General features: G+C 38.8%; 1 protein-coding gene across 1 annotated transcript in view; it reads left to right on the plus strand.

Moving 5' to 3' along the window:
- Window positions 1–25,972, plus strand: part of LOC124777774 (serine-protein kinase ATM-like) — a 470,606-nt gene that overhangs the window by 341,794 nt on the left and 102,840 nt on the right. Inside the window, exons 33-34 of the mRNA XM_047253284.1 lie at window positions 4,490–4,655; window positions 21,257–22,490. Coding sequence (XP_047109240.1) covers window positions 4,490–4,655; window positions 21,257–22,490 — 1,400 coding nt within the window. The remainder of the gene's footprint in view (window positions 1–4,489; window positions 4,656–21,256; window positions 22,491–25,972) is intronic.

Here is a 25,972-nt window from a genome sequence, read left to right on the forward strand (position 1 = left end):
CAGTCTCCTCTTTAAGAAAGGTACTATGATAGATGTCAGTATCTTCAGACTTGTTTCATTGCTGACATGGAAATGGAAATGCCAAGTCCCATGCTTCTTGACAGAGCGTAAGGGGAATGACGCGAGAGATCTGCACTGGCGTACTAGGCAAGGTCCTAGTGGAAGAAGTTTGCCTTTGCCTTCCTCCATCCGTAATGGGGATGAATGATGATCATGATGAATGATGATGATGATGATGAAGACGACACAACAACACCCAGTCATCTTGACGCAGGTGAAAATCCCTGACCCCACTGGGAATTGAACCCGGTACTCCATGCTCGGGAAGCGAGAACGCTACTGTGAGACCACGAGCTGCAGGCATCATGACATAATTTTCCAAAATTTTTGAGAAAGTGATGCAGTCTAGAACAGTATCTCATATTAGTGACAATAATGTCCTCAGCAAACCACAGTTTGGATTTCAGAAGAGTTACTCTACTGAGAATGCCGTGACATGCTCACTCAACAAATTTTACAAGCATTAAATAATAAAATAGCGCCATTTGGTTTTTTCTGTGACCTATCTGAGGCACTTTGCTACATGAATGACTATTCTCCTACATAAATTAGAGTTTATGTGGGACTGATGGTAAAGCCAACCACTGCATAATGTCATATGTAACCAAAAAAACACAGAAAGTTGCAATTAATGATTCAAATAATGTAGTCCACGGGGCATTATTCTGACTTGGGAGTAATCATGCATGTGGTCCCTCAAGGCTCAATCTTAGGTCCATTATTGTTCCTCATATACGTAAAGGATATTCCGTCTAACACACAACAGGCAGAATTAGTTCTTTTTGCAGATTGCAACTATTCCAAGCATATACAAAGAAGCAAGAAGTAGTGAACAATGTTCTCAAAAGTATCGTTGATTGTTTTCTTCAGGTAGTCTCTGCCTCAATTTTAAAAAGATGCAACATACTCAGTTCTGCACATCCAGGGGTACTACACCAGTGATAGTGTAACACATGATGAAGAAGTAATAAATAGGGTGGAAACTACAAAATGTTTAGATGTCTATATTGATGAGAATTTAAAGTGGAAAAGGAGCATTTTAAAACTCTTAAAACAACTGCTTGCACTTGGATTTTTCAAGGAGAACAACATTGAAAGTCCTACATCATCATCATATTCAATATTTAACAATTCAGTAGTATACCCAGAATTTATCATCAATTATTGACCTTTCTGAAAAGTGATACTGTTGTGGATAGTGGGCACTAAATTAACAGAATTTCAATTAATCAGGGAGCATACACTTTGCCAAAACTATTTTTTATTTTTTATTTTTTTAATTTTTACTGCTCTGCTGATATTCGTAGATGGATCCATTCTTCTGAATTACCTGCTGCAATGTTGATCCCTTCTATGATGTTGCAGTTATCACTGGTTGACCAAAACAGAGAAATCAGTGACATACATAAATGCTTTACCGAATATTCACAACCTGGAGAAGCTGTTCTACCCAATCTGTCCTCAGCACATAAGCCTAAACTTTGCTTGTGATTAGGGATTTATGTTTTTCCCCTAGGAAATGAATCACATCACTTTTGTTTTATCAAGTGGGTAATGGTAACATCACACCATCACTGCTCAGTAGTTCGCAGGTCTACTACAACTACTGTAACTTTTCAAGCATACCGTGTCTAAGTGCAGAGTTCATACTGTATGTCTGTAAAATTTAAATGCTCTAACCAACTTAAAATTTTGGTCATATATGATTTTTGTGGTGTGTATCCGTACTGTATTCCAGACGTTCTGTTTGTTAGACAAGAGAAGTGCATTTAACCCTCTACTGCCCACTGTGACTCTGAAGTCATGTCAAATTTCATCACTATATTTCCCATTAGAAATGTTATTCCTTTCTCGACCAGTGTGACTTGAGTGCTACAATATGGCTGCTTTATATTTAGGTTCTTTGCACAGACACCAATATAATATTATCTTTGGTAGGTAGCATTGAATGTTGGGCTGCACTCATTTGTCGGCGTAGTTATTATTTACAGTGATTCTGTTTTCGTTTTTCAAGAAAGAAAAATACTTATTAATAAATGTAAGTATCATTCTTCATTATTAAAACATTGCAATTCATGTAAGTAAAAATGTTCCCTGTTTATGATGGAATTTAGGTCCATTTCTCTGAAGTAACATCGGACAATAATGGAATCTAACCCCACTTTGCTGCAGTCATGGATCCCAGAAATTTTTATGAAAAATAGGAAAAATGTGAAGAATATGAAGTTAGGCCTATTCCTGGGTATGAATCAGAAAATTTTGTCTTAGCTTCAGATAGTGAGGATGATATTGAGATTGTAGAAAATAGCCGAGAGTGATAATGATGGTGCAGAGGACAGTGATAATGGTGTACTTGTGCATAGTGAAAGTGATAATGAGAACATTAGTGATGAAGTTCATGTCAGTAATGACTGGAGACGATTTACCCATTGTATTATTTGTCCTGTTCAGCCTTGGAAGAGTTCTCTCCCTTGTGCACCAGAGGAGCATCGTCAACCTGTGACCTATTTCAGGCAGTTGTTAGATGAAAAAATTGTGGAAAATGTTGCTTCTCAAACCAACTTGTATGCACTACGGAAAGACATTTCTAAACCAATAACAACAATTTTTTGGTTGTTATATGTACATATCCATTTATGGACTTCCATCATCTCGTATGTATTGGAAAACTGCTACTCAGATTCCAGCTGCTGCTGGTATAATGAGCTGCAGTAGGTGGGAGCAGCTAAAATTAGGACTTCATTTCAACAATAACAAAACTGTAGATCCAGCTGACAAATTGTATAAGATTGGGTCCTTTCTGGAATCATTGGTTGGAAATTTTCAAAGTATCCCCATGAGTGAAAAGTTGTCAGTAGACAAACAGATGATTCCTTTCAAGGAAAAACATAGCTTGAAGATTTATGTGAAAAGTGAACCTAAAAATGGGGTTATAAATCATTTGTCTTGTGTGATTCAAATGGAATTTAACATAATTTAGAGATATATACAGAGAATGTGAAGCATGATCCTTCCTTGCCTGATGTCGGTGTGAGTGGAAATTTTGTTCTTCACTTGGCTTATGTGATACCTAGATAAATGTTTCATAAACTGTATTTTGATAATTGGTTCACAGGAGTTCGGTTTGTAGTTGTGTTTCATCTGCCAAGAGATGAAAAGGAGCAATCGAGGGAGTTATGAGGAGCATTTATTTAGAATTGATGGTGTACATTATGTGCAGTAAAATGGTACGACAACAAGCCTGTTCATTTGCTTAATACTTTTGCTGGTGCTCATCCAACATCAAAAGTGGAGAGATGGGACCATACAAAGAAAGAAAAAATAAATGTTGAATGCCCCAGTATTGCTCACTATTACGATCAGTGCTTGGGTGGTTTCGATCTGTTGGATTCGCTGATAGCATTGTATCACAACAAGATCCAATCATGGAAGTGGTATTTGAGACTTGCATTTCACTTGCTTGATCTGACTGTAGTCTATGCATGGCTACTATACAGAAGAGATTGTACAAAGTGTAAGGTGAAGCATGACCAGCTCAGGCTATTGGACTTCAAAGCTACTGTTGCTGCTTGTCTTTGCAAGCAGAATAAGGATCGACAGAGAAAAGGGGGAAGATTTAGTAGTTCGTCAATTGAAACTGCAGCTCAGTTGAAGAAGAAAATAGGGTCAGCAGTACCAGTGCCTGAAAAAGAAATGAGGAAAGATGGAATGGGCCACTGGCCTCAATTTTCAGAAAAAAAGAGGACGTTGAAAAAGTCAGGATGTAATGGTGCACCAGAAGTGTTTTGTACAAAATGTAAAGCGCATCTTTGCAATACACCAAATTCTAATTCTTTTTTTAATTTTCATACTACATAGTTCATATCAGAAGCTAAAAAAGCCTGAAAAATGAAGACACTAAAATTAATTTTTAACTTTGTATTTTTTAAAATTATTGTATTGTTTGTATTTTTGCCTGTAATTAATTGTTATCCCATTATTCTTTCATTACTTCCAATTTTATTGTAACATGCAGCTGCATTCTTGTCTTGTAATATAAATACTACAATACTCGTACAAGATTGAACAAAAAGTTCAACTGCCCGCTGTGATCTCAAAGTCACAGACCTATTTTGAAAACATAAATAATTTTAAAAATAAACATTCACCTTGTATGGGTTAAATACATTATTCTTTAACATTCTGTGCATATAAATTTTTTTTTCTACAGTAAATAATAATTTCGACTGTAGAGGGTTAAAATCAATTTTTGTATTGAAACACACTAATGTAGTTTCTCCAGAGTGTTGCAAGTTGTACCCAATATGGAGTATTAATTTTTACTTATTTATTGCTGTTCATATGACTTTCTGCTAAGCATTTCAATTTAAAGTTGTGAAATGTTAGTGACATTGTAATTATATGTCTTTCCTTTTATTCTTACTCTTAGGCTTATACAAAGATAGGGGATTCTGATGCAGTGTATGGATGCTGGCCGTCCAACACACTAGACTATCAGAGCTGTATTCAACATTTAAAGCTTAAAGCAAAATGGGATCGTGTCCTTCAAGCACATGACCTGGAATTGTGCTCTGGAAATAGTGAGACAGTGCCCGGTATGTACATTAAATAGTCATTAACTCATTACACAGCATATGGGTTCCATAGCAAAGACTCAAAAATCACAACTTATTTTAATCACATTATCATAATAAAAAGGTAAAAATGGCTCCTCATTTTGTGTACTGAAGTTCACAACAATGGACTTAGCATAACCTTTAACAAGTTATTTAACCTTACCTATACAATGGTGGTATTTCTTTCACCTTCTTCCTCCAATTCCTCATTCAGTTCTTCCAGCAACCCTTCCTTTTCTCCAACTATTAATTCCAGTGAAAGTCTTCAGTAGCCCTCTTTCAACATCCCTGACCTACTGACCTGAAGCTATGCAGAACTGGAAACGCCAGCAACAAGAGAGTATCCTAGAAGACAGAGTCACAATTTTGCTGTGAATCTTTCTTCTAGGATACTCTGAACTGTATATGGTATATAAATACTTATTTGTAGATTCCCAAAGATGAGTCAATGTTATCTTTTGCCAGAATATTAACAAAAATCTCCACTTGACATATTAATTTCTGAACCTTTCTCCTCCCATCTGAATTAACATAAAATAATTTCTAGAACAATAACATAAACAGTCCTGATTTGATTTCTCATTATTTCCATAGTTAAATAGATCACAAGAAAATTATTTTAATCTGTTGCTTGTCATCAGTTATCTGGAATTTTATTGTAGTATCAAAGATAACATACTAAATATGTATGTAATGTTTTTGTAATTATATGTGTGCTTATTAAGTGGCACTTCCTTCTGGCATTTGCTTTCTGGAGCTCAGAGAAATTAGTCTTCCTCTGTCCGATGTCCTGCTGCTAAGTTTGTCATTGGCTATAACTACAAAAGAAATTAGACTTCTCGTAATAGAAGGCTTGGAAGTTGTCTATGCACTGACACCACTCTAGATTGGAATCTGGTAGTACTATCCATCCTAGGAAAACTTTAAAAGGAGTGGAAACACTTATGTGTAGAAATTTTGTAAGTAAACTTTCTCCGTGAAAAGTTCTGATTGGGTGCAGGCTCATGGATTTGCTACCAACATGCTGAACATATATTCTCTTGTGCAGCGTGTCAGGATTCATATCGACTGCTTTACTTTAAAAAAACCGTGGTCACCTTTTCACTTTAAACATTGATGTAATTTTGTGTGTAAGTCATTTCAACTTTATCAATTCATCAACTTTTTCAATTCAAAAATTCACAAGATAGCTGACTTTCAGCAATACATTTACTTAGCTTCATACAAATTTCAGTAAACATGTACCTCGTCATAGAATTAACATCAGAGAGAGTCAGTTCATTAACTGCTTATTTGCCAAGCCAGAGAGAAACACTGCATGCCACAGAGCACATAGCTTCTCTTTAGCAGTCACAAATCAGAGATATGATTGTTATGTACCAATTTTTGGTTAATGTTTATGCAACTTGTGCATCATCATGTACTCACTACATTGCTAGATCTTTTTCACAGTGTAAACATATGCATTGTAAACATTCATACCTCACAGACGGAAGAAGTATTAAAGATATGATGACACAATAATAGCACTGTGTGAAAGCATTCGAAATATCTGTAACATACAGCATCGTTTAGAATATCTTCTCAGTTTTGTTACCTCTATACATTACCTTCTGTTTCTCTCTGTAAAGGAACTAGCTGCAAATTATGAAATGCTGGAACTGGAGAAACTATTTTTGTGTGTGTGTGTGTGTGTGTGTGTGTGTGTGTGTGTGTGTGTGTGTGTGGGAGGGGGGGGGGAGGGGGGTTGTGGATCTGTGTGTCAACTGTAATCTGTAGGTTCCTTGGAGACCTATTATCAATACGTGCAGCTTCATAGAAACATTTAAACAACTATTTAGCTAAACAGTCACTGACCTCTAGTGTTTGGTTTCTTATATCTGATTTTTCAGTTTAGTGCCACTCATCCTTTCACTTTATTAATTCTACAATAATATGATGTATCCATCTGGACACACGTATATCAAATTTTATGATATGCTAATAATATTCTGATAAACACCAGCTGACATCCAATTTATCCATTCATTCTCATTTATCAATATTATAATTTTATTGGTATTCTTGAAAAGGCCTCTTGGGTGCCAGTGGAATACACTAAATGATTTACTTTTTAGCTACGTACTACTTATTACAATCTTCAGAGAGACTCACGAAGTAGTTAGGCTATAATATTTTATTTTTTTATTGGAATGAAAAGCTCATATTAACATTGAATCAATAACAACAGAACTACTATATATAATCAAAGAATAAACAATCTGTCCCTTGTGCGCGCTGCCACAGAATAATGCTATCCTTCACTGTGCATCTATGGATGTTCCGCTGGCGACTCCCACACAGCCCCCATCTGATAGAGCCCAGCTCTTGTGTGTACTGAACGCATTGGTTGAACTTCTTCAGCTTCTGTTGCTGGTAGTGACGATACTGGTTCCTCTTGTGGTGGTGAAGTGGTGTCATCCTGGTCCACTGGTGTGGAAGGTGGCGCTTGGTGCCTGACCTCTGTGTCCTCTTCAGTTGGTAACATATGAGCAGGTTTGAGCCATTCCAATGATACCACTTGACTCTTTCCATTTAGATCTATCTGTATCGTATGTTCATCCTGTGAGAGCACTCTATAAGGTCCAGGATATGGAGGCTGCAGCGGTGACTTGACAGTGTCCGTCCGCAGCATCACATGTGTACATGAGCATAGATCTTTGTGCACGAATGTATTTACAGCTCCATGTTTGGAGACAGCAGATGGGCGAAGGCTGGCCATATGCTTGTGTACCATTTGTAATTTAAATGGCAATTCAATCTGTCATGCCCCTTCTTTATCGGTGAAGAATTCTGCAGGCAGTCGTAAGGTTTTACCATAAACCAATTCTGCGGTGGATGCCCCTAAATCCGTTTTCAATGCTGTGCGTAGGCCCAACAAAACTAGTGGTAACACTGACGACCAAGATTGTGCATGGCACATTAATGCAGCTTTTAATGTTCTATGCCAGCATTCCACCATCCCATTGCTTGCTGGGTGGTACACTGTGGTGCGATGATGTTGCAACCTGCAGAGGTTGGCCAATTCTGAGAACAACGTCGATTCAAACTGCCGCCCCTTGTTTGTGGTGACATGTAAAGGGCAGCCGAAACGTGCGATCCAAGATGAAAGAAATACGCATGCCACTGTTTCTGCTGAAATATTCGATAATGGAATCGCCTCTGCCCATCTGGTGAAGATAGGTTTTGATCTTGTCGAATGCCATCTGCATCGCTGATGTCCACTGTAAAGGTCGTTTGCCTACTGCATCCTTGCCGATTAATGCTGACGTCAAAGGTGCTTGAATGGCCGCCGCATTAGGCAGATGTTATCTGTAGAAGTTAACTGCTCCAAGAAACCGGTGTAGTTGGCGATAGTCGATGGGGCGAGTCATCGCTTCGATAAGGTCGAGTTTGTCTTGCAGTGGGCTGATACCGGCTGCTGTCACTGAGTAGCCTAAGAATGGAACCTGACATCATTGACCGAAATGCCATGTTCCTCAATATGTTGGTAAACAGTCCTTACATGTAGTTGGTGCAGTTCGTCAGACAACGAAAAAACCAAGATGATGTCGAGGTACGCGAAGCAATGTGGTAAACCTTTGAGGACTTCGTCAATGAAATGCTGCCAAGTTTGTGCCGCATTTTTTAACCCGAACGGCATACGGAGGTATTCGAATAAACCGAATGGTGTCGTGACAGCCGTCTTCGGTATATCAGCAGGTGCGACCGGTATCTGGTGATAAGCTTTTTTGCAATCAATGGCACTAAAAATGGTCGCGCCTGCAAGTGCGTGTGTAAAATTTCTGATATGTGGTGTCAGATAACGATCGGGGATGGTACGAGTATTTAATGCCCTGTCATCTCCGCATGGTCTCCAAGTCCCATCTTTCTTCTTTATGGGGAGAAGTGGTGATGACCACGGACTTTCGGATCTACGGACGATTCCCGAGCGTAATAATTCTTCAAACTCTGCCTTCGCTGCAGCAAAACGATCCGGAGCTAACTGGCGTGGGCATTGAACCACTGGTTGACCAGGTGTAGTCCTGATGTGATGTACTGTATTGTGCTTTATTGTCTGCCCACCAGACATGGATTCGCAGTTTGCTACTTGTCTGCAATCAGACGTGGACATAGGGCTTCGTCCTAGGGTGCCTCTAATGCACTGTGTCCTCCATCGAATGCTCACTGAGCTAATAGATACCTCAAGTGCATAATGAAACAAGAAATCTGCACCCAATATTGTGTCTGACACATCGGCAATTACAAAAGTCCATGGAAAACTTTCATGGACCCCGAGGTCTACCTCTATCAGACGTTTTCCATAAGTCGCTATCGACGTCTGGTTTGCTGCTGTGAGTTTTGACTGAGATAGAGGGAGCTTCACATCACAGTTTCTAACAGGCAATGCACTAACGTCCGAACCTGAGTCGACTAGATAAGCACAGCAGGAATTAACTTCTGTAACAAACAGCCGATGGGACAGTGAAGGTAAAGAAGAAGAAAGGTTACACACCCATAGCTGCCCCTCGTCGATCTCACCTCACAACAGTAGACGCTGCTGCTCGAACTCGCGACCGGCAGCGCCTAACGTCAGCTACTGCTGCTATTTGGGTGATTGCAGAGTGATGTGCAGCGCGTCGCCTCCCTTCCAAATCGTTGATGGTACCAGCAGATACGCTCCTTAGACACTATGTCATCTTCCTTGCTCTTCTGTCTTGCCTCCGAGCAATGTCGATATCTGCTGCTTCAATCTGTCAACTTGTTTTCGTAGGTCATCCAGTTGTTGAGAAACATCCGGCTGTTGGGGTCGTCGTATTGCCGCCGTTTCCTGTGAGACTGTACTGTTCTGTATAAACATCACCGTCGACGTATGCGCTGCGTCTAACGAGGTGTAGACCTTGTCGGCTAATGAGATCAACGACGAGATATCTTGTGCGTCTGAGTGTGCCACAGTCGTTCTAACTGCCTCTGGCAACTGCACACGCCATACATGTTGCTGTGTCGTATCTAGCAACTCGGTGTCGTTGACTAAACTTCTCAGGTGCCGCCAAAATTCCGAAGGTGACTTATCTCCTCTCTTTTCACTGTGCAATACTTGCTGGATATGTTGTTCCACCGGCCGACGTAGTCGCTCAATGAGTAACTGCTTAAAACGCGTATACTTTTGCGTGGTGGGCGGCTGAAGTATTATATCTGCGTTGATTGTTGCTGTTTTATTGTCAAGCGCGCTAACGGCGATCATAAATTTCGTCTCTTCGTTTGCAATGCCATGATGCTGGAAGGTGAGATCAAGCATTCCAAGCCACAGTTCAGGTTTATCAGGTATGAACTGCGGTGGGCGTAATTTCATCTTGCTACTGTTCTCTGTCGAAAGACCGTTACTTGATGGTGCAGAAAAATTCAACACAGCGTTTTCTTGTTCTTCAATGTCGCGTTGTAATTCCTCAATGTTCTCTAGTAAAACGTCATGCCAATCCGTAACACTCGGTGTGCCAAGCGGACTCGCCGATCTCCTGGTAAACGAAATTGAACTGGGCTGCATTTGTTCGTCTACAACAAAATTCTTTATACAGGGTCACCACTTTAGCCACCTACTACTTATTACAATCTTCAGAGAGACTCACGAAGTAGTTAGGCTATAATATTTTATTTTTTTATTGCAATGAAAAGCTCATATTAACATTGAATCAATAACAACAGAACTACTATATATAATCAAAGAATAAACAATCTGTCCTTTGTGCGCGCCGCCACAGAATAATGCTATCCTTCACTGTGCGTCTACGGATGTTCTGCTGGCGACTCCCACAACTTCCACAACTATGGCTGTGTTCAAAAGTATATGATGAAAGTGTCTAAGGGCTGTGTGTCAGTTGCTCACATGCATGTTTGCCGTCACTCGTCAGTGATTCTGAGTTCAACATTAACACATTCCATTGGATTCCTCATTAGTGGTGTATCGTAGCATTGAGTGAGTGACACAGTATATACACAATTGTGGAAAGTGTGCACAAACACTAGATACATAACTCAGTTGCATAATTGACATTGCAGCATAATTACATCAAGTTATTGCAGTATTCGATCATACTTCGTGGAGCACTATACCTATCTTGAGTATTTTTAATCCCTACGTATTTGGGACTCTTAATACAGTAGTCTTTAATGACCTTGACATTAATAGGGGATGCTAAAGGATTTCTTGGATATCCAACTCCTTTCTACTTCATTGACAAATTTCTTAGTGGAACCAACTGATTTGTATATATTTTAATAACCTCATTAATGTTGGTATGAATTCCTGATGAAATCAGGAGATTGCAACCAACGGTCCAAATATTGTCAAAAAGTAGTTATTTATTTTTTTATAATTTCGCAAAATATAACACACGAAATAATGACTAGTTTTGGCTGTTCATACAACCATCTTCATATGTGGAATAATGAGCATAGCAGAAAATTACTTAATGGTAACAATTACTGAGAAGATAGCAGGAAAATATTCTGTATAGAATCATCTAAATAAATCACTGATGTACCTATTATAAAGCAAGCATAGTTACAGCTGGTGAAATAAGGCTAGGACATGATGTGTGCACATCACCGTGCATTCTGCAATAAAATATTGGCTATACCAGTGAGCTACAATTCTAAGCATTCAAAATCAAAGAAAGTGAATAACTGACAGCATTATTAAAATGAAATTAAAATGAAATGAGATGTGTTAATACAATATGGTTGTAAAGTGCAGCTGCTCACAGAGGTCCACTCTGGGCTGTAATTGTCATTTGCAGCAAAAGTTGGTTGATATTATGCAAAACCAATTTACGCTGGAAAAAAAATTAGTTCTAATTTTGGCCACCAGGTGCAAGTCTGGCACTGTGAATGCAAGACAGGCATAAAGAAATGTTTCCATGTGTAATGAAATAGGAATAGGGTGTGGGCGGAAAAGGTCACATAAGTGAGAAAGACACAGTTGATTTTATTATTAACTGCAGCTGGCACAATTTGCTCAATATGAGCAGTGGGGCCATTGACAAGGTGCTGCGGTGCCGTGTTTGCACTTGGTGGCCAGATTGGAACCAATTGTTTTCCAGTGTAAATCTACCACGTTATGTTGCCATACTATAATCATCGTCCACAATTGACCTCAATGAGGACCTACACTTTAATTAAAGCCAGCCCGTACATGAGAGAAATATACAAAGAAACACGCCATTCATTCAGAATGAAGCCCTGCTTGAGCTTGAGCGCGCACACACACACACACACACACACACACACACACACACACACACACACACCTTTTCCCCTTGCCCCGACATGGTGCCAGCTGAACATACAGTGCACGGATTACAGTTCAGCTGTGGTGGACTACTTTGGTGGCAGCTATGTTGGTGAGGAAGGGGGGGGGGGGGTGTTAGAAGAAGAGGAAGCCAGGTGGTAGGCACATTGGGGGGGGGGGGGGGGATGAATATCTAGCAGCTCCGTGGGAGGCAGCTGGTTTGCTGGCTAAGAATGTGGGAGGGAGCAGTGACAGGTGCACAGTCAAGGCTTGTGGTGAACAGGTGACGGAGCTGGTGTGCAGGGGCGCACAATGAAGATGGTGTGGAGAGGTGAATGGTGGGGGGGGGGGGGGGGGAAATAATATGACAGTTGTTGTTGTTGTTGTTGTTGTTGTTGTTGTTGTTGTGGTCTTCAGTCCTGAGACTGGTTTGATGCAGCTCTCCATGCTACTCTATCCTGTGCAAGCTTCTTCATCTCCCAGTACCTACTGCAACCTACATCCTTCTGAATCTGCTTAGTGTATTCATCTCTTGGTCTCCCTCTACGATTTTTACCCTCCATGCTGCCCTCCAATGCTAAATTTGTGAGCCCTTGATGCCTCAAAACATGTCCTACCAACCGATCCCTTCTTCTAGTCAAACTGTGCCACAAACTTCTCTTCTCTCCAATCCTATTCAATACCTCCTCATTAGTTACGTGATCTACCCACCTTATCTTCAGCATTCTTCTGTAGCACCACATTTCGAAAGCTTCTATTCTCTTCTTGTCCAAACTAGTTATCGTCCATGTTTCACTTCCATACATGGCTACACTCCAAACAAATACTTTCAGAAACGACTTCCTGACACTTAAATCTATATTCGATGTTAACAAATTTCTCTTCTTCAGAAACGATTTCCTTGCCATTGCCAGTCTACATTTTATATCCTCTCTACTTCGACCATCTTCAGTTATTTTACTCCCCAAATAGCAAAACTCCTTTACTACTTTAAGTGTCTCATTTCCTAATCTAATCCCCTCAGCATCACCCGATTTAATTTGACTACATTCCATTATCCTCGTTTTGCTTTTGTTGATGTTCATCTTATATCCTCCTTTCAGGACACTGTCCATTCCGTTCAACTGCTCTTCCAAGTCCTTTGCTGTCTCAGACAGAATTACAATGTCATCGGTGAACCTCAAAGTTTTTACTTCTTCTCCATGAATTTTAATACCTACTCCGAATTTTTCTTTTGTTTCCTTTACTGCTTGCTCAATATACAGATTGAATAACATCGGGGAGAGGCTACAACCCTGTCTCACTCCTTTCCCAACCACTGCTTCCCTTTCATGCCCCTCGACTCTTATAACTGCCATCTGGTTTCTGTACAAATTGTAAATAGCCTTTCGCTCCCTGTATTTTACCCCTGCCACCTTCAGAATTTGAAAGAGAGTATTCCAGTTAACGTTGTCAAAAGCTTTCTCTAAGTCTACAAATGCTAGAAACGTAGGTTTGCCTTTTCTTAATCTTTCTTCTAAGATAAGTCTTAAGGTTAGTATTGCCTCACGTGTTCCAACATTTCTATGGAATCCAAACTGATCTTCCCCGAGGTCCGCTTCTACCAGTTTTTCCATTCGTCTATAAAGAATTCGCGTTAGTATTTTGCAGCTGTGACTTATTAAACTGATAGTTCGGTAATTTTCACATCTGTCAACACCTGCTTTCTTTGGTATTGGAATTATTATATTCTTCTTGAAGTCTGAGGGTATTTCGCCTGTCTCATACATCTTGCTCACCAGATGGTAGAGTTTTGTCATGACTGGCTCTCCCAAGGCCATTAGTAGTTCTAATGGAATGTTGTCTACTCCCGGGGCCTTGTTTCGACTCAGGTCTTTCAGTGCTCTGTCAAACTCTTCACGCAGTATGTTATCTCCCATTTCATCTTCATCTACATCCTCTTCCATTTCCATAATATTGTCCTCAAGTACATCGCTCTTGTATAAACCCTCTATACACTCCTTCCGCCTTTCTGCCTTCCCTTCTTTGCTTAGAACTGGGTTGCCATCTGAGCTCTTGATATTCATACAAGTGGTTCTCTTCTCTCTAAAGGTCTCTTTAATTTTCCTGTAGGCAGTATCTATCTTACCCCTAGTGAGACAAGCCTCTACATCCTTACATTTGTCCTCTAGCCATCCCTGCTTAGCCATTTTGCACTTTCTGTCGATCTCATTTTTGAGATGTTTGTATTCCCTTTTGCCTGCTTCATTTACTGCATTTTTATATTTTCTCCTTTCATCAATTAAATTCAATATTTCTTCTGTTACCCAAGGATTTCTATTAGCCCTCGTCTTTTTACCTACTTGATCCTCTGCTGCCTTCACTACTACATCCCTCAGAGCTACCCATTCTTCTTCTACTGTATTTCTTTCCCCCATTCCTGTCAATTGTTCCCTTATGCTCTCCCTGAAACTCTCTACAACCTCTGGTTCTTTCAGTTTATCCACGTCCCATCTCCTTAAATTCCCACCTTTTTGCAGTTTCTTCAGTTTCAATCTGCAGTTCATAACCAATAGATAGTGGTCAGAATCCACATCTGCCCCTGGAAATGTCTTACAATTTAAAACCTGGTTCCTAAATGTCTGTCTTACCATTATATAATCTATCTGATACCTATTAGTATCTCCAGGATTCTTCCAGGTATACAACCTTCTTTTATGATTCTTGAACCAAGTGTTAGCTATGATTAAGTTATGCTCTGTGCAAAATTCTACAAGGCGGCTTCCTCTTTCATTTCTTCCCCCCAATCCATATTCACCTACTATGTTTCCTTCTCTCCCTTCTCCTACTGACGAATTCCAGTCACCCATGACTATTAAATTTTCGTCTCCCTTCACTACCTGAATAATTTCTTTTATCTCGTCATATATTTCATCAATTTCTTCATCATCTGCAGAGCTAGTTGGCATATAAACTTGTACTACTGTAGTAGGCATGGGCTTTGTGTCTATCTTGGCCACAATAATGCGTTCACTATGCTGTTTGTAGTAGCTAACCCGCACTCCTTTTTTTTTTATTCATTATTAAACCTACTCCTGCATTACCCCTATTTGATAACGCTGTAATCACCTGACCAAAAGTCTTGTTCCTCCTGCCACCGAACTTCACTAATTCCCACTATATCTAACTTTAACCTATCCATTTCCCTTTTTAAATTTTCTAACCGACCTGCCCGATTAAGGGATCTGACATTCCACGCTCCGATCCGTAGAATGCCAGTTTTCTTTCTCCTGATAACGACGTCGTCCTGAGTAGTCCCCGCCCGGAGATCCGAATGGGGGACTATTTTACCTCCGGAATATTTTACCCAAGAGGACGCCATCATCATTAAATCATACAGTAAAGCTGCATGTCCTCGGGAAAAATTATGGCTGTAGTTTCCCCTTGCTTTCAGCCGTTCGCAGTACCAGCACAGCAAGGCCGTTTTGGTTAATGTTACAAGGCCAGATCAGTCATACATCCAGACTGTTGCCCTTGCAACTACTGAAAAGGCTGCTGCCCCTCTTCAGGAACCACATGTGTGTCTGGCCTCTCAACAGATACCCCTCCGTTGTGGTTGCACCTACGGTACGGCCATCTGTATCGCTGAGGCATGCAAGCCTCCCCACCAATGGCAAGGTCCATGGTTCATGGGGGAAGACAGAGGAATCGGAAACTGTTGGGGAGATTGTGCAAAAACAGAGGGTTAATGGAGACTGATGCCAGGTGGTTTATAACTTCCATCTGCATAGTTCAGAAAAACTTGTGATATACAGAAGGATGCAAATGGCACAGCTTGTGATGCAGCCATTGAGATTGACATGCATTTTTCTTGACCTTCCACCTCTGAATGGGTGGCTATAGTAGGTGTGTGAGAATATGACATGGGAAATCTGTTTGTGGAATAGGTTTGGGGGAGAGGGGGGGGGGGGGGTTAGACCCTGCTGGTGCAGGCCTTTGAGAGACCTTCAGCTTACTGGCCAAGAGAATTCTCATTACTGCAGATATGTCAGCAATATGTGACCAGACTAAATGGGAGCACTTCATTGGTATGGAAGGGGTGACAAGTGTCAAAAATTCAGGGACTGTGTGGGCTTAATATGGACAGAGGTATGGAAGTGGTCATCAGAAAGGTGAAGATCTATTGTGTCCAAGAAGGCGACACATTGGGCTGAGGAGAACCGGGTGAAAAAGATCAGGCTTGTAATTAATAAAATAATCTGAAATTGATTGCCAATTGGATTGATGTGTTGCTACCCCACCAACAGAGGTGAGTACATGAGCTTAAATTTGTATTTGGCTCTTATGTACTTTACAGGTATTGTTACGCACTGTTGTTTTAAGCCACTATCAAAGCATCAGTCTTTCATGAGGCACATTAATATAGCAGAGACAATCAGCAAAAATTTTATAATTTATATGTTTAATAAAATAAAGGATATATTAAAGGGGTGATCCCTCCGGATAATGATGTACCCTAACCAGAGGTTTAAAATTCACTATCACTTTATTCAGATCACTCACAAAGTTGCTTTGAATGGTGGCCTTAGACAAGCTGATATTTAAACACAGTAAAGAAATAAGAACTCAACTGACTGAATTCACAGAGTAAGTAGCACATTTGCAGGCCATAATGAATGTAAGCCAAAGGCATTATTAGTATACCAAATCATAAAAACTGAATTAACTTCCTAAAGTTCAATAAGTTCATTCAAGACTACATACAATAATAAATTTACCTTTCAAAAGTTCTGTCACACCACTAGCACACTAACTGTTAAAACTGTTACACTGCAGTATTTCTAACTCCTCAGTTGGTGCACATGGAAATAATTCTGTGGCCCAACACTTAAACTCGTGCAGCTCACTGGCCATGCAGACCTTATCCATCAAGACGCGAAAATCAAATGACCACAAAACGTGCTCTGCCCACCTATTTAAAACCTTGGTCATGTGACCAATCACTGCAATCAAGTAACTAACTTACAAATAAATCACCATTCTTACAATTGTGTGTTTTACAACCTTTACATATTTCAGGCATAGATTACATATACTTTTAGATAATTTGCAGTTTGATATTACATTATTACATCCTAAGCATTGTAGAATGACCAGCTTTTGTGTAGACTCTGCACACATAAATGGAACAGGTAAAAAATTTGTGTGAAGTTCATCTCTTTCTTTTTCCTGTTGCTGCTGCAGTACTATGCTGTTCAAATTGTCATCTGACAACATTAACTTACTAAATTCTCATTAAATAAAAAAATGAATTGAGGTAATAGGAAAAATAATTAATGTTGCTGCTAATCCGCAGTGCATGTGTGGAGAGAACTTTCATTCTCTCTCTTTTCTTTGAGATAATAATTTATGTATAACAATTTGTGTTTCTGTTAAACGATATTATAAACATGGTCCTGTGATAACTGCCTTCAGTATCTACCCAACTATGTGTCATATGCATATATGTATTGTCTCTTTAACAACTGTTATCATTGTTATAAAATTTTTTGCATGTAACTGTGAGTAACTTTGTTTGTACTACCTTTAGAAGTATGGCAATAATTATAGTGTGTTTGTCTGTTTATTGTGTTTTCAACACTGTCATTAGATTTTTTTAGCATATCTCAAAATTGCTGTTTGTGTGTTCAGTGAATATTTGAAGCTATAAGTTTAGCACACTTAGAAACAGGCCACATGGCTTGGTATCCATAAGCATTCAGTGGCACACTTTACACAACCACATGATTTTCACAAAGACAGCACACACCAGCCTGCTGGACATGTACCCCTCCTCCTTTCTTGGCTCTGTGATTCAAAATGCTGCTCTGCACCTACTTATCTACTTGGCCTAGCCAGTTCATGGCGAGTTGCCAGCGACATGATGCTCAGTCAAACCCATCACCTTAGAATACCTTGCATAGCAGGCACAATGCTCGTAACATCTACGTCAACATGGATACTCTGCAAATCACAAGTGACTATCAGAGGGTTCTTTGAACCACCTTCACAATCATTCTCTGTTATTCCACTCTCAGACAGCATGCAGGAAAAAACAAACACCTATACCATTCTATGCCAACTCTGATTTACCTTATTTTATTATGATGAACATTTATCCCTATATAGATCGGCAGCAACAAAATATTTTCGCATTCTGAGGAAAAAGTTGATGATTGCAATTTCATGAGAAGATCCTGCCGCAATGAGAAACACCTTTGTTTTAACGATGTCTACCCCAAATCCTATATCATGTGTGTTACTTGTGTGTCTTTGCCCTCAGTCCAGATAATGGAGTTATTGTCAATGAACCTGAACCAGACAAGGATTTTGGTGTTATGGGTGGCCAGGAAGGTTTCCTCTAGGTGAGCCATAAAAAAATTGGCATACAAGGGTGCCCATGACTGTGCTGCAGACTTATTCATATACATTTCATTCAGAAGTGAAGTAGTTGTATGTGAGTGTGTAACTGATAACAGTTGTGTGTGTGTGTGTGTATGTGTGTGTGTGTGTGTGTGTGCGCGTGTATAATAAGTAATGCATGATTTGGAAAAAGAAACTGGTTTTCTAAGTGATCAGTGTAAGTGTCAGCCGACAAGCCACACACACCTGAATCTGGGTTAAACACCTGCCTGCTCATAAAATTTGTTTTTAAACTGAAAATTATTATGTTTCAGCATTAATTCTAACAGGTATCTAGGCTCTTTAATTTCTGTTGCTGAAACTGATTTAAATTGATTTAAACTTTTGTTAATGATATATAATGTTGTTACAGGAACACCGGCATTAAGATTTACAGTATGAAAATATGCTACTCTGGCTTCACTTTGTACCAAGTTCTTGACTGCCTGGTGTATTCACTGTTGTTCTTGGTGTATCTCATGTTACCACACACTACTTAGTATTTTTTATTTTTTGGATCTCTGGTAGCATTTAAAATTTTTCTTGGACCAAATAATGTGTTACCATGTTTGATCTAACATACTGTATCATACTTAGGAGTACATGAAACCGGCACCACTACGGCATATGCAAAGTTTTTGCAAAGTAACGTAGATTAATGCAGTAATTAATTTCTCTCATTGGTTTCCCAGAAGCATCTCGTGATTCTGGCAGTTATTAAATTATTAAATGTCATTGCTTTCTCAAAATAAATTAAGATACTATTGCACTTAAGTTAATATGGCTGTTCACATGCAAAACATCTTCTGTTAGTTTCAGTGATTCCTCTGGGTAGGCTTTTAACTGAATATTTATATAACTTGCATGTTTCTGTTATAGTCTCATTTGTAACTCGTATGTTAATTATTTTTTGTACTAATTTGAGCTCATTAATACAGTTTTTTAATTTGAAGCTTACATTTATCTAATCACTCACTGACATGTATATGCATTTGGGGATCAAAGGTCAAATCCTTAGCAAAAGTAAGTTACAGTGATTCAGTTTTTTCTCCATGCCTCAATAGCACCTGTTGATATTTTTGGCACATCAAACTCATTGAGCAACATTTGCATTTGTGCAGGAATTTGCTGAACTTTTATCCTGACCAAATACAGTATGATGATAATATCTTGTCAGCGTCCATCTTATCAGCATCCATAAAAATTCCTAATCTTTTCATTGTCGAGTCTCTCAACTTCCCCAAATGCTGATGAAATGATGATGAGGTCAACATTAGCACCCAGTCCTCAGGCTGAGAAAATCCCCAAGCCAGCCAGAAATCGAAGCTGGGATCCAGAGGCAGCAACACGAAACCATGAGATGCAGACCCAATTGGCAAGATTTTAGGTACCTCCCATGAAGAAAAGGAGTATACCTGTCACAGGTTATCCCCTGTCATAATTAAAATGATCATGAAATTAATTGCATTGTCCACGTTTGCAACTTCCTTGCACAAGTATTGTGTGTAGTCAAAATGATCAATAGTTTTAGACTCTCTTTGCTGTCAGTGTCTCACCTATCTATGTTAGATTTTAATTCCAGTATCAATTTAGTGCCTCAGTGATAAAGTGCCAGACCACAAATCCAGAGGTCTTGGGTTCAATCCCTGACCAATCATAGGACTTTTATCTATTACTTATCACTTCTTTCACCTTTGGCAGCATTTGTAAATGTGAAAAATGCTGACTTACACCATGGTTTGGAATACATTTTAAACTGTAGTACCCCGTAACTGGCTGGATCAATCAGTGAAAAGATTGAAGGAAGGTAAGGGCATACTACCCAGCAAAAGGACCATTCATAGTAAAGCACTGTGTGTTCAAAACAATCTTTGGATTGATGACAGCTTTACTTTCATGAATTCCTCTGTAATGACCGAAGACATTTTCCATCAATGAGTATCACAATGTGCAGCAACATTCCACAAGCAAACATCCTCACCTAGCAATCATCTGGTGCCACAGGAGTAGGAATGGGTCATAATAGCATTATTTTTTAGACAATGTGCTAATTTCCACATTTATTGCCATATCAACTTTATATCCAAATTATTTAATAACCAATCTCCTTATGCTGTTATTAGAATATCATATTCTATCTATCCGATATGAATGACACTGTTATTGGTATATTTTATGAAGGAAAATGGAAACAACTGTAGTCTCCAGAGAAATTAATTATTATTTTTTCTTATAGCAAATAATAAATAACTAATGATGGCTCTCTTTTGTTCTTTTTGTAGAAATAGTAAACAGCCAATCAGTTGCAAATTGTAAGTTCTGTTAAAACTGTTTTACCATAGTTTCAACATTTATGAAAGTGTCTTCTTCAGAAAGAAATATAGGCAACTGGATTACATGTGAGTAATAATACAAAATTTCACCTCATAATAAATTAAAATGTGCCCAACATGGTTGATGATATAAAGTATTTCACCACCAATGTACATTGATGAGGAAATACCATAGGTTGTTGTCATATAGTATTTCCTCAACAATGTACATTGGTGAGAAATTACTATATGACAACAACAATGTTGTGCATGTTTTAATTTATTGTAGAGATGAAATTTGATATTTGGCTGATGCCTTTCAGCTATATTTTAATGTACCTCTGCACAGCATGTAAACTAATTGCCTATATTTTCTTCTGAAGATGTTCATATAAATGTTGAAACCATGTTAAAGGGGTTTTAATAAACGTTCAATTTGCAGATAATTAGCTGTTTACTGTTTCTGCAAGAATATTTCATTCTGCAGTTGCTTCTCCAGCTGTGTACAAAATTTTAAAATAACTTTTTGTTCCCTTCCACAGGTCTGCTGAATGCATTACAGAAATTTGGGCTTCATCATGTAATGGATGGCTATATTTGTTCATCATTTGTTCGTGAGCACCTTCCAGTCCAAAAAGTACAAAACTATTACTATGACTGTGCCTGGCGTTTAGCAAACTGGAATACTGATATATATTTTTCTGACGCATCTACAGAATGTTTTCAAGTAGAGAGTGATATTCAAAAAGAGTTACATCCTGGAAGCTATGAGAAATATCATTATTTGGCTATGAATGCTATCCAAAACTTGGATGAAGATGCCTTTAAGAAGAATTTGCGACATGCACGTAGTTGTGTAGTAGAGTCGTTAGCTCATGCTAGTCTTGAAACTAGCAAATTCCTCTATACAGTACTTTCACAGTTAAGAGCACTACAAGAAATGGAAGATTTCTTTGAAGTTATAAGTGAAAATGATTCTAAAAATGTTGATCATCTTCTTAAAAAGTGGAATCAGCAAAACCTCATTCAGTACAATGACTTTGATAATGTAGAGCCAATACTGACACAGAGAATTGTAATGTTGAAGACCAGTGCAAGAAAAGGATTGGTCAATCCGTACTTTCAGAAAGTGATTGTGAATTTAAGTCTAGACATAGCAGCACTTGCAAGAACTGAAAAACATTTTCAAGTAGCAGCTCATTATGTTCAGTCTTTGTCAGCTATGTCCTCCCTGCCACCTGAAACAGCTGTTAATCTGAAAATTGAAGAAGCAAGATTATTATGGGACAGAGATGATAAAGAACTGGCTCTATGCATTCTGAAAGGATTGCTCAGTAAACCAGGAAATAGCAAGGGAAAGTGGCATGCATTGTCACTTAAGTTATATGGTGACTGGATGGTAGAAACAAAGTCTGAAAATGCACAAGTAATTATGAGTGATTATTTTTTCAAGGCTCTAGAAACACTAGACAGTAATGAGAATGGAATTACTGAAGCTAAGATAGAAACATACTGGTCAATTGCTAGTTTTGCTGACACTCAGTATCAACAGCTTAGCTGTTATTTCAAATCAGCTGAATATGAAGTGAAACAAAAGTACTTGGAGAAAGCATTAAATGATGTTGAACGTTTAAAACAACAAGCAAGAGAGGGTGGTACTTTGAATGAAGATGAGAAGAGAGCATACAGAATGCACGAGCGCCAGACTCAAATTGATCGTGCAGAAATTGCAAACAGAAGAAAGGAAATGGACATGTATCTTACAACAGCCATAAGGTAATTATTGACTTAAGGGATTATCTAAGTTTATAATAATCAGGAGCACCCATACCGATGGGTACACACACACACACACACACACACACACACACACACACCAAGCTCTCATGGAAAGAAAAAAAATAGTGTATTCAGGTGTTTTCCTTTCAAGAAAAGATTTAAAAGGCAGTATTACACAGGTTTTCAGCCTGGGCAAATCTGAAATTTTTCATGGCTACTTACACACACACACACACACACACACACACACACACACACACACACACACACACACACACACCAAGCTCTCATGGAAAGAAAAAAAATAGTGTATTCAGGTGTTTTCCTTTCAAGAAAAGATTTAAAAGGCAGTATTACACAGGTTTTCAGCCTGGGCAGATCTGAAATTTTTCATGGCTACTTACACGCCACCATTCATCTTCCAAAGTATTAAAAATACAGCATACCCCAGATCTACTCCTTCCCCCACCCCCCGCCCCGCCCCACCCCTCCATTCCCCCTCACTACAAACTATTGTATAGGCACCCTTGGTAATATATTTATGTTGAATATTGCTGTGATTTTGAGAATTTTCTTGTAAACTTAATGATTCACATGTAACATGACTATTTGGGAAGACACCCTCAGTGTAGCAAAGCAGTTGAAGTCACTTAATAAAGATAAGTCTTCTGGTCCAAATTTTATACTAGTTTGATTCCTTTTGGAGTATGCTGATCACATAACTCCATTTTCAGCAGTCATATACAACCACTTGCATGACAAAAGATCCGCTCCTAAAGACTGGAAAGTGGCACAGATTACACCAATATACAAGAAAGCAAATAAAAGTAATCTGCTGAATTATAGACTGTCATTGTGACTTCGATTAGTAGCATGATTTTGTAAATACTGTGCTTCATTGTTTTGAAATACTTTGAAGAAAACAGTCTGTTGACACATAACCAGCATGGATTCAGAAAAATGTTATTCTTGTGAACCCAATTTGCTTTGGATTCACATGAACTAATGAGTGTTATCAACAGGGAATCTCAGATTGATTTCATATTTCTAGTTTTCTAGAAGGCTTTTGGCATTATTTTTCGCATTGGGTTCTAATCAAATTGTGTGTCTATGGAGCATAGTCTCAGTTGTGTTCATAATTTCCTGCCTGAAACTGCACAGTTTTTAGTAATTGATGGGAAATCATTGAGTGAAACTGGAGTGACTTCTGGGGTTCCCCAAGAAAGTTTTATGGACTATTGGGTGTTGTTAGTCTATAGAAACAAGTTAGGAGTCAGTCTGAACAACCCTCTTAGTTTTTTTATAGGTGATGCTGTTGTATACCATATGTTAAAGTCATCAAAAAATCAAGACAAATTGCTAAATAATTTACACAAGACATATGCTTGGTGCATAAACAAGAAAAAATTGAGAGGTCCTCCACATGAGTACCAAAAAAATTCTGTTGAATTTTCGTTACACAGTAAATAACAAGAATTTTAAGGTTGTCAGTTCAACTAAGTAGCAGGGGATTACAATTGTAAACCACTTAAAATCAAAGCATCTCATAGAAAATACTGTGAGGAAGGCAAACTAAAGTCTGCTTTCTATTGACGGAATACTTAGAAGGCATGACAAACCTACTAAAGAGGCTGCCTGCACTATAATTGTCTGTCCTCTTCTGGAGTTTTAGTGCACAGTGTAGGATCCTTACCAGATAGGATTGATGGAGGACATCAAAAAAGTTCAGAGAAGAGCAAGTCACTTTGTATTACCACAAAATAGGAGTGTGTCATGGATATGATAAACAAATAGGGATGGTAATAATCAAAACAATGACGTTTTAAGTTGCAACAAGACCTTTGCACAAAATTTCAGGCACTGACTTTCTCCTTCAGATGAAGAAAAAAAAAATTGTTGACTCCCACCTACATAGGGAAAAATTGCCAATGTCATAAGAGAAATCAGAGTTTTTATGGAAAGATTTAGGTGTCAATTCCTCCCATGTTCTACTCGAGAGTTAAATGCCCAAGAAATTGGCTGAACCCTCTGCAAAAAATTTAAATTTGAGTTGCAGAGTAATCATTTACATAGGATTTTGTATTGATCTCTCTAACCAACAAGTTCGAGGTGATGTCTTTCACTGAAATTGACCCAGTGGGTCACTTCACCTGCTGTGCGGAAACCTGTTTTGTCCAGTGCCATGAGGAGGCAAATGCAAAAGGGCTGGAGTCTGTTAACCATCGGCTGTTCAAACGTATGGCAAATGATTGTAGCCCTTAGAGGAAATGACATCAAAGGACAGGAAAGGGCACCAGGTGCATTCATTGTGTATGCCAGATGGCTTCATTCAACATGTTGAAGAGACTATTCCTTTGGCATTTAGGGAACAGGGTGCAACCAGTTTGTGACTGGATTGAGAACTTTTTGGTAGGGAGGACACATCATGTAGTCTGGGATGTAGAGTCATTGTCAGATGTTGAAGTAACTTCGGGTGTGCCCCAGGGAAGTGTGTTGGGTCCCTTGCTGTTCATGTTGTATATTAATGACCTTGCAGACAATATTAATATTGAAATCAGGCTTTTTGCAGATGACACAGTTATCTATAATGAAGTACAATCTGAAAGAATCTGCATATATATTCACTCAGATCTTGAAAAGATTTCATCATGGTGCAGATATTGGCAACTTGCTCTAATGCTCAGAAATGTAAAATTTTGCACTTCACAGAACGAAGAAACGTAGTTTCCTTGGTTATAATATCAGTGAGTCACTGTTGAAATTGATCAACTCATACAAATACAATGGTGTAACACACTGTAGGTTTATGAAATGGAATGATTACATAGATTCAGTCGTGGATAAGTCAGGTGGCAGACTTCAGTTTATAGGCAGAATACTGGGGAAATGCAATCAATCTACAAAGGAGATTGCTTACAAATGACTCGTGTGACCAGTTCTAGAATATTGCTCAACTGTGTGGGACCTGTTCCAGATAGTCGTAACAGGGAATATTGAATGTATACAGAGAAGGGCAGGGTCACAGGTTTGTTTAATCCATTGCAGAGTGTCACAGAAATACTGAAGGAACTGAAATGGCAGACCCTTGAACACAGACGTAAACTATCCTGAGAAAGTCTATTAAGGAAGTTCCAAAACCAGCAATAAATGATTACTCTATTGCTGTATTACAACCCCCTAAGTATCTCTCACACAGGCATTGTTAGGATAAGATTAGAATAATTACTTCATGCCCAGAGACATTCCAACAATCATTCTTCCCGCACTTCAGAAACTCTAATAACTGGTACAATGGGGCGTACCTTCTGCCATGCACGTCATGGTGGTTTGCAGATCATTAGGTGTAGATGTAGATATAGATGTAGACCTGAAAAGCTGGTGTGTTGTTTTGGATGCCTCAAAAGATGTTTTTGGTTTTGTTCATCAAATGGCATCAAGTAGTTGTTATTGTTAATAATGCAGCAACATACTGACAGTCT

Source organism: Schistocerca piceifrons, chromosome 2, assembly GCF_021461385.2.
Source record: "Schistocerca piceifrons isolate TAMUIC-IGC-003096 chromosome 2, iqSchPice1.1, whole genome shotgun sequence".
NCBI classification, from domain to species: domain Eukaryota; kingdom Metazoa; phylum Arthropoda; class Insecta; order Orthoptera; family Acrididae; genus Schistocerca; species Schistocerca piceifrons.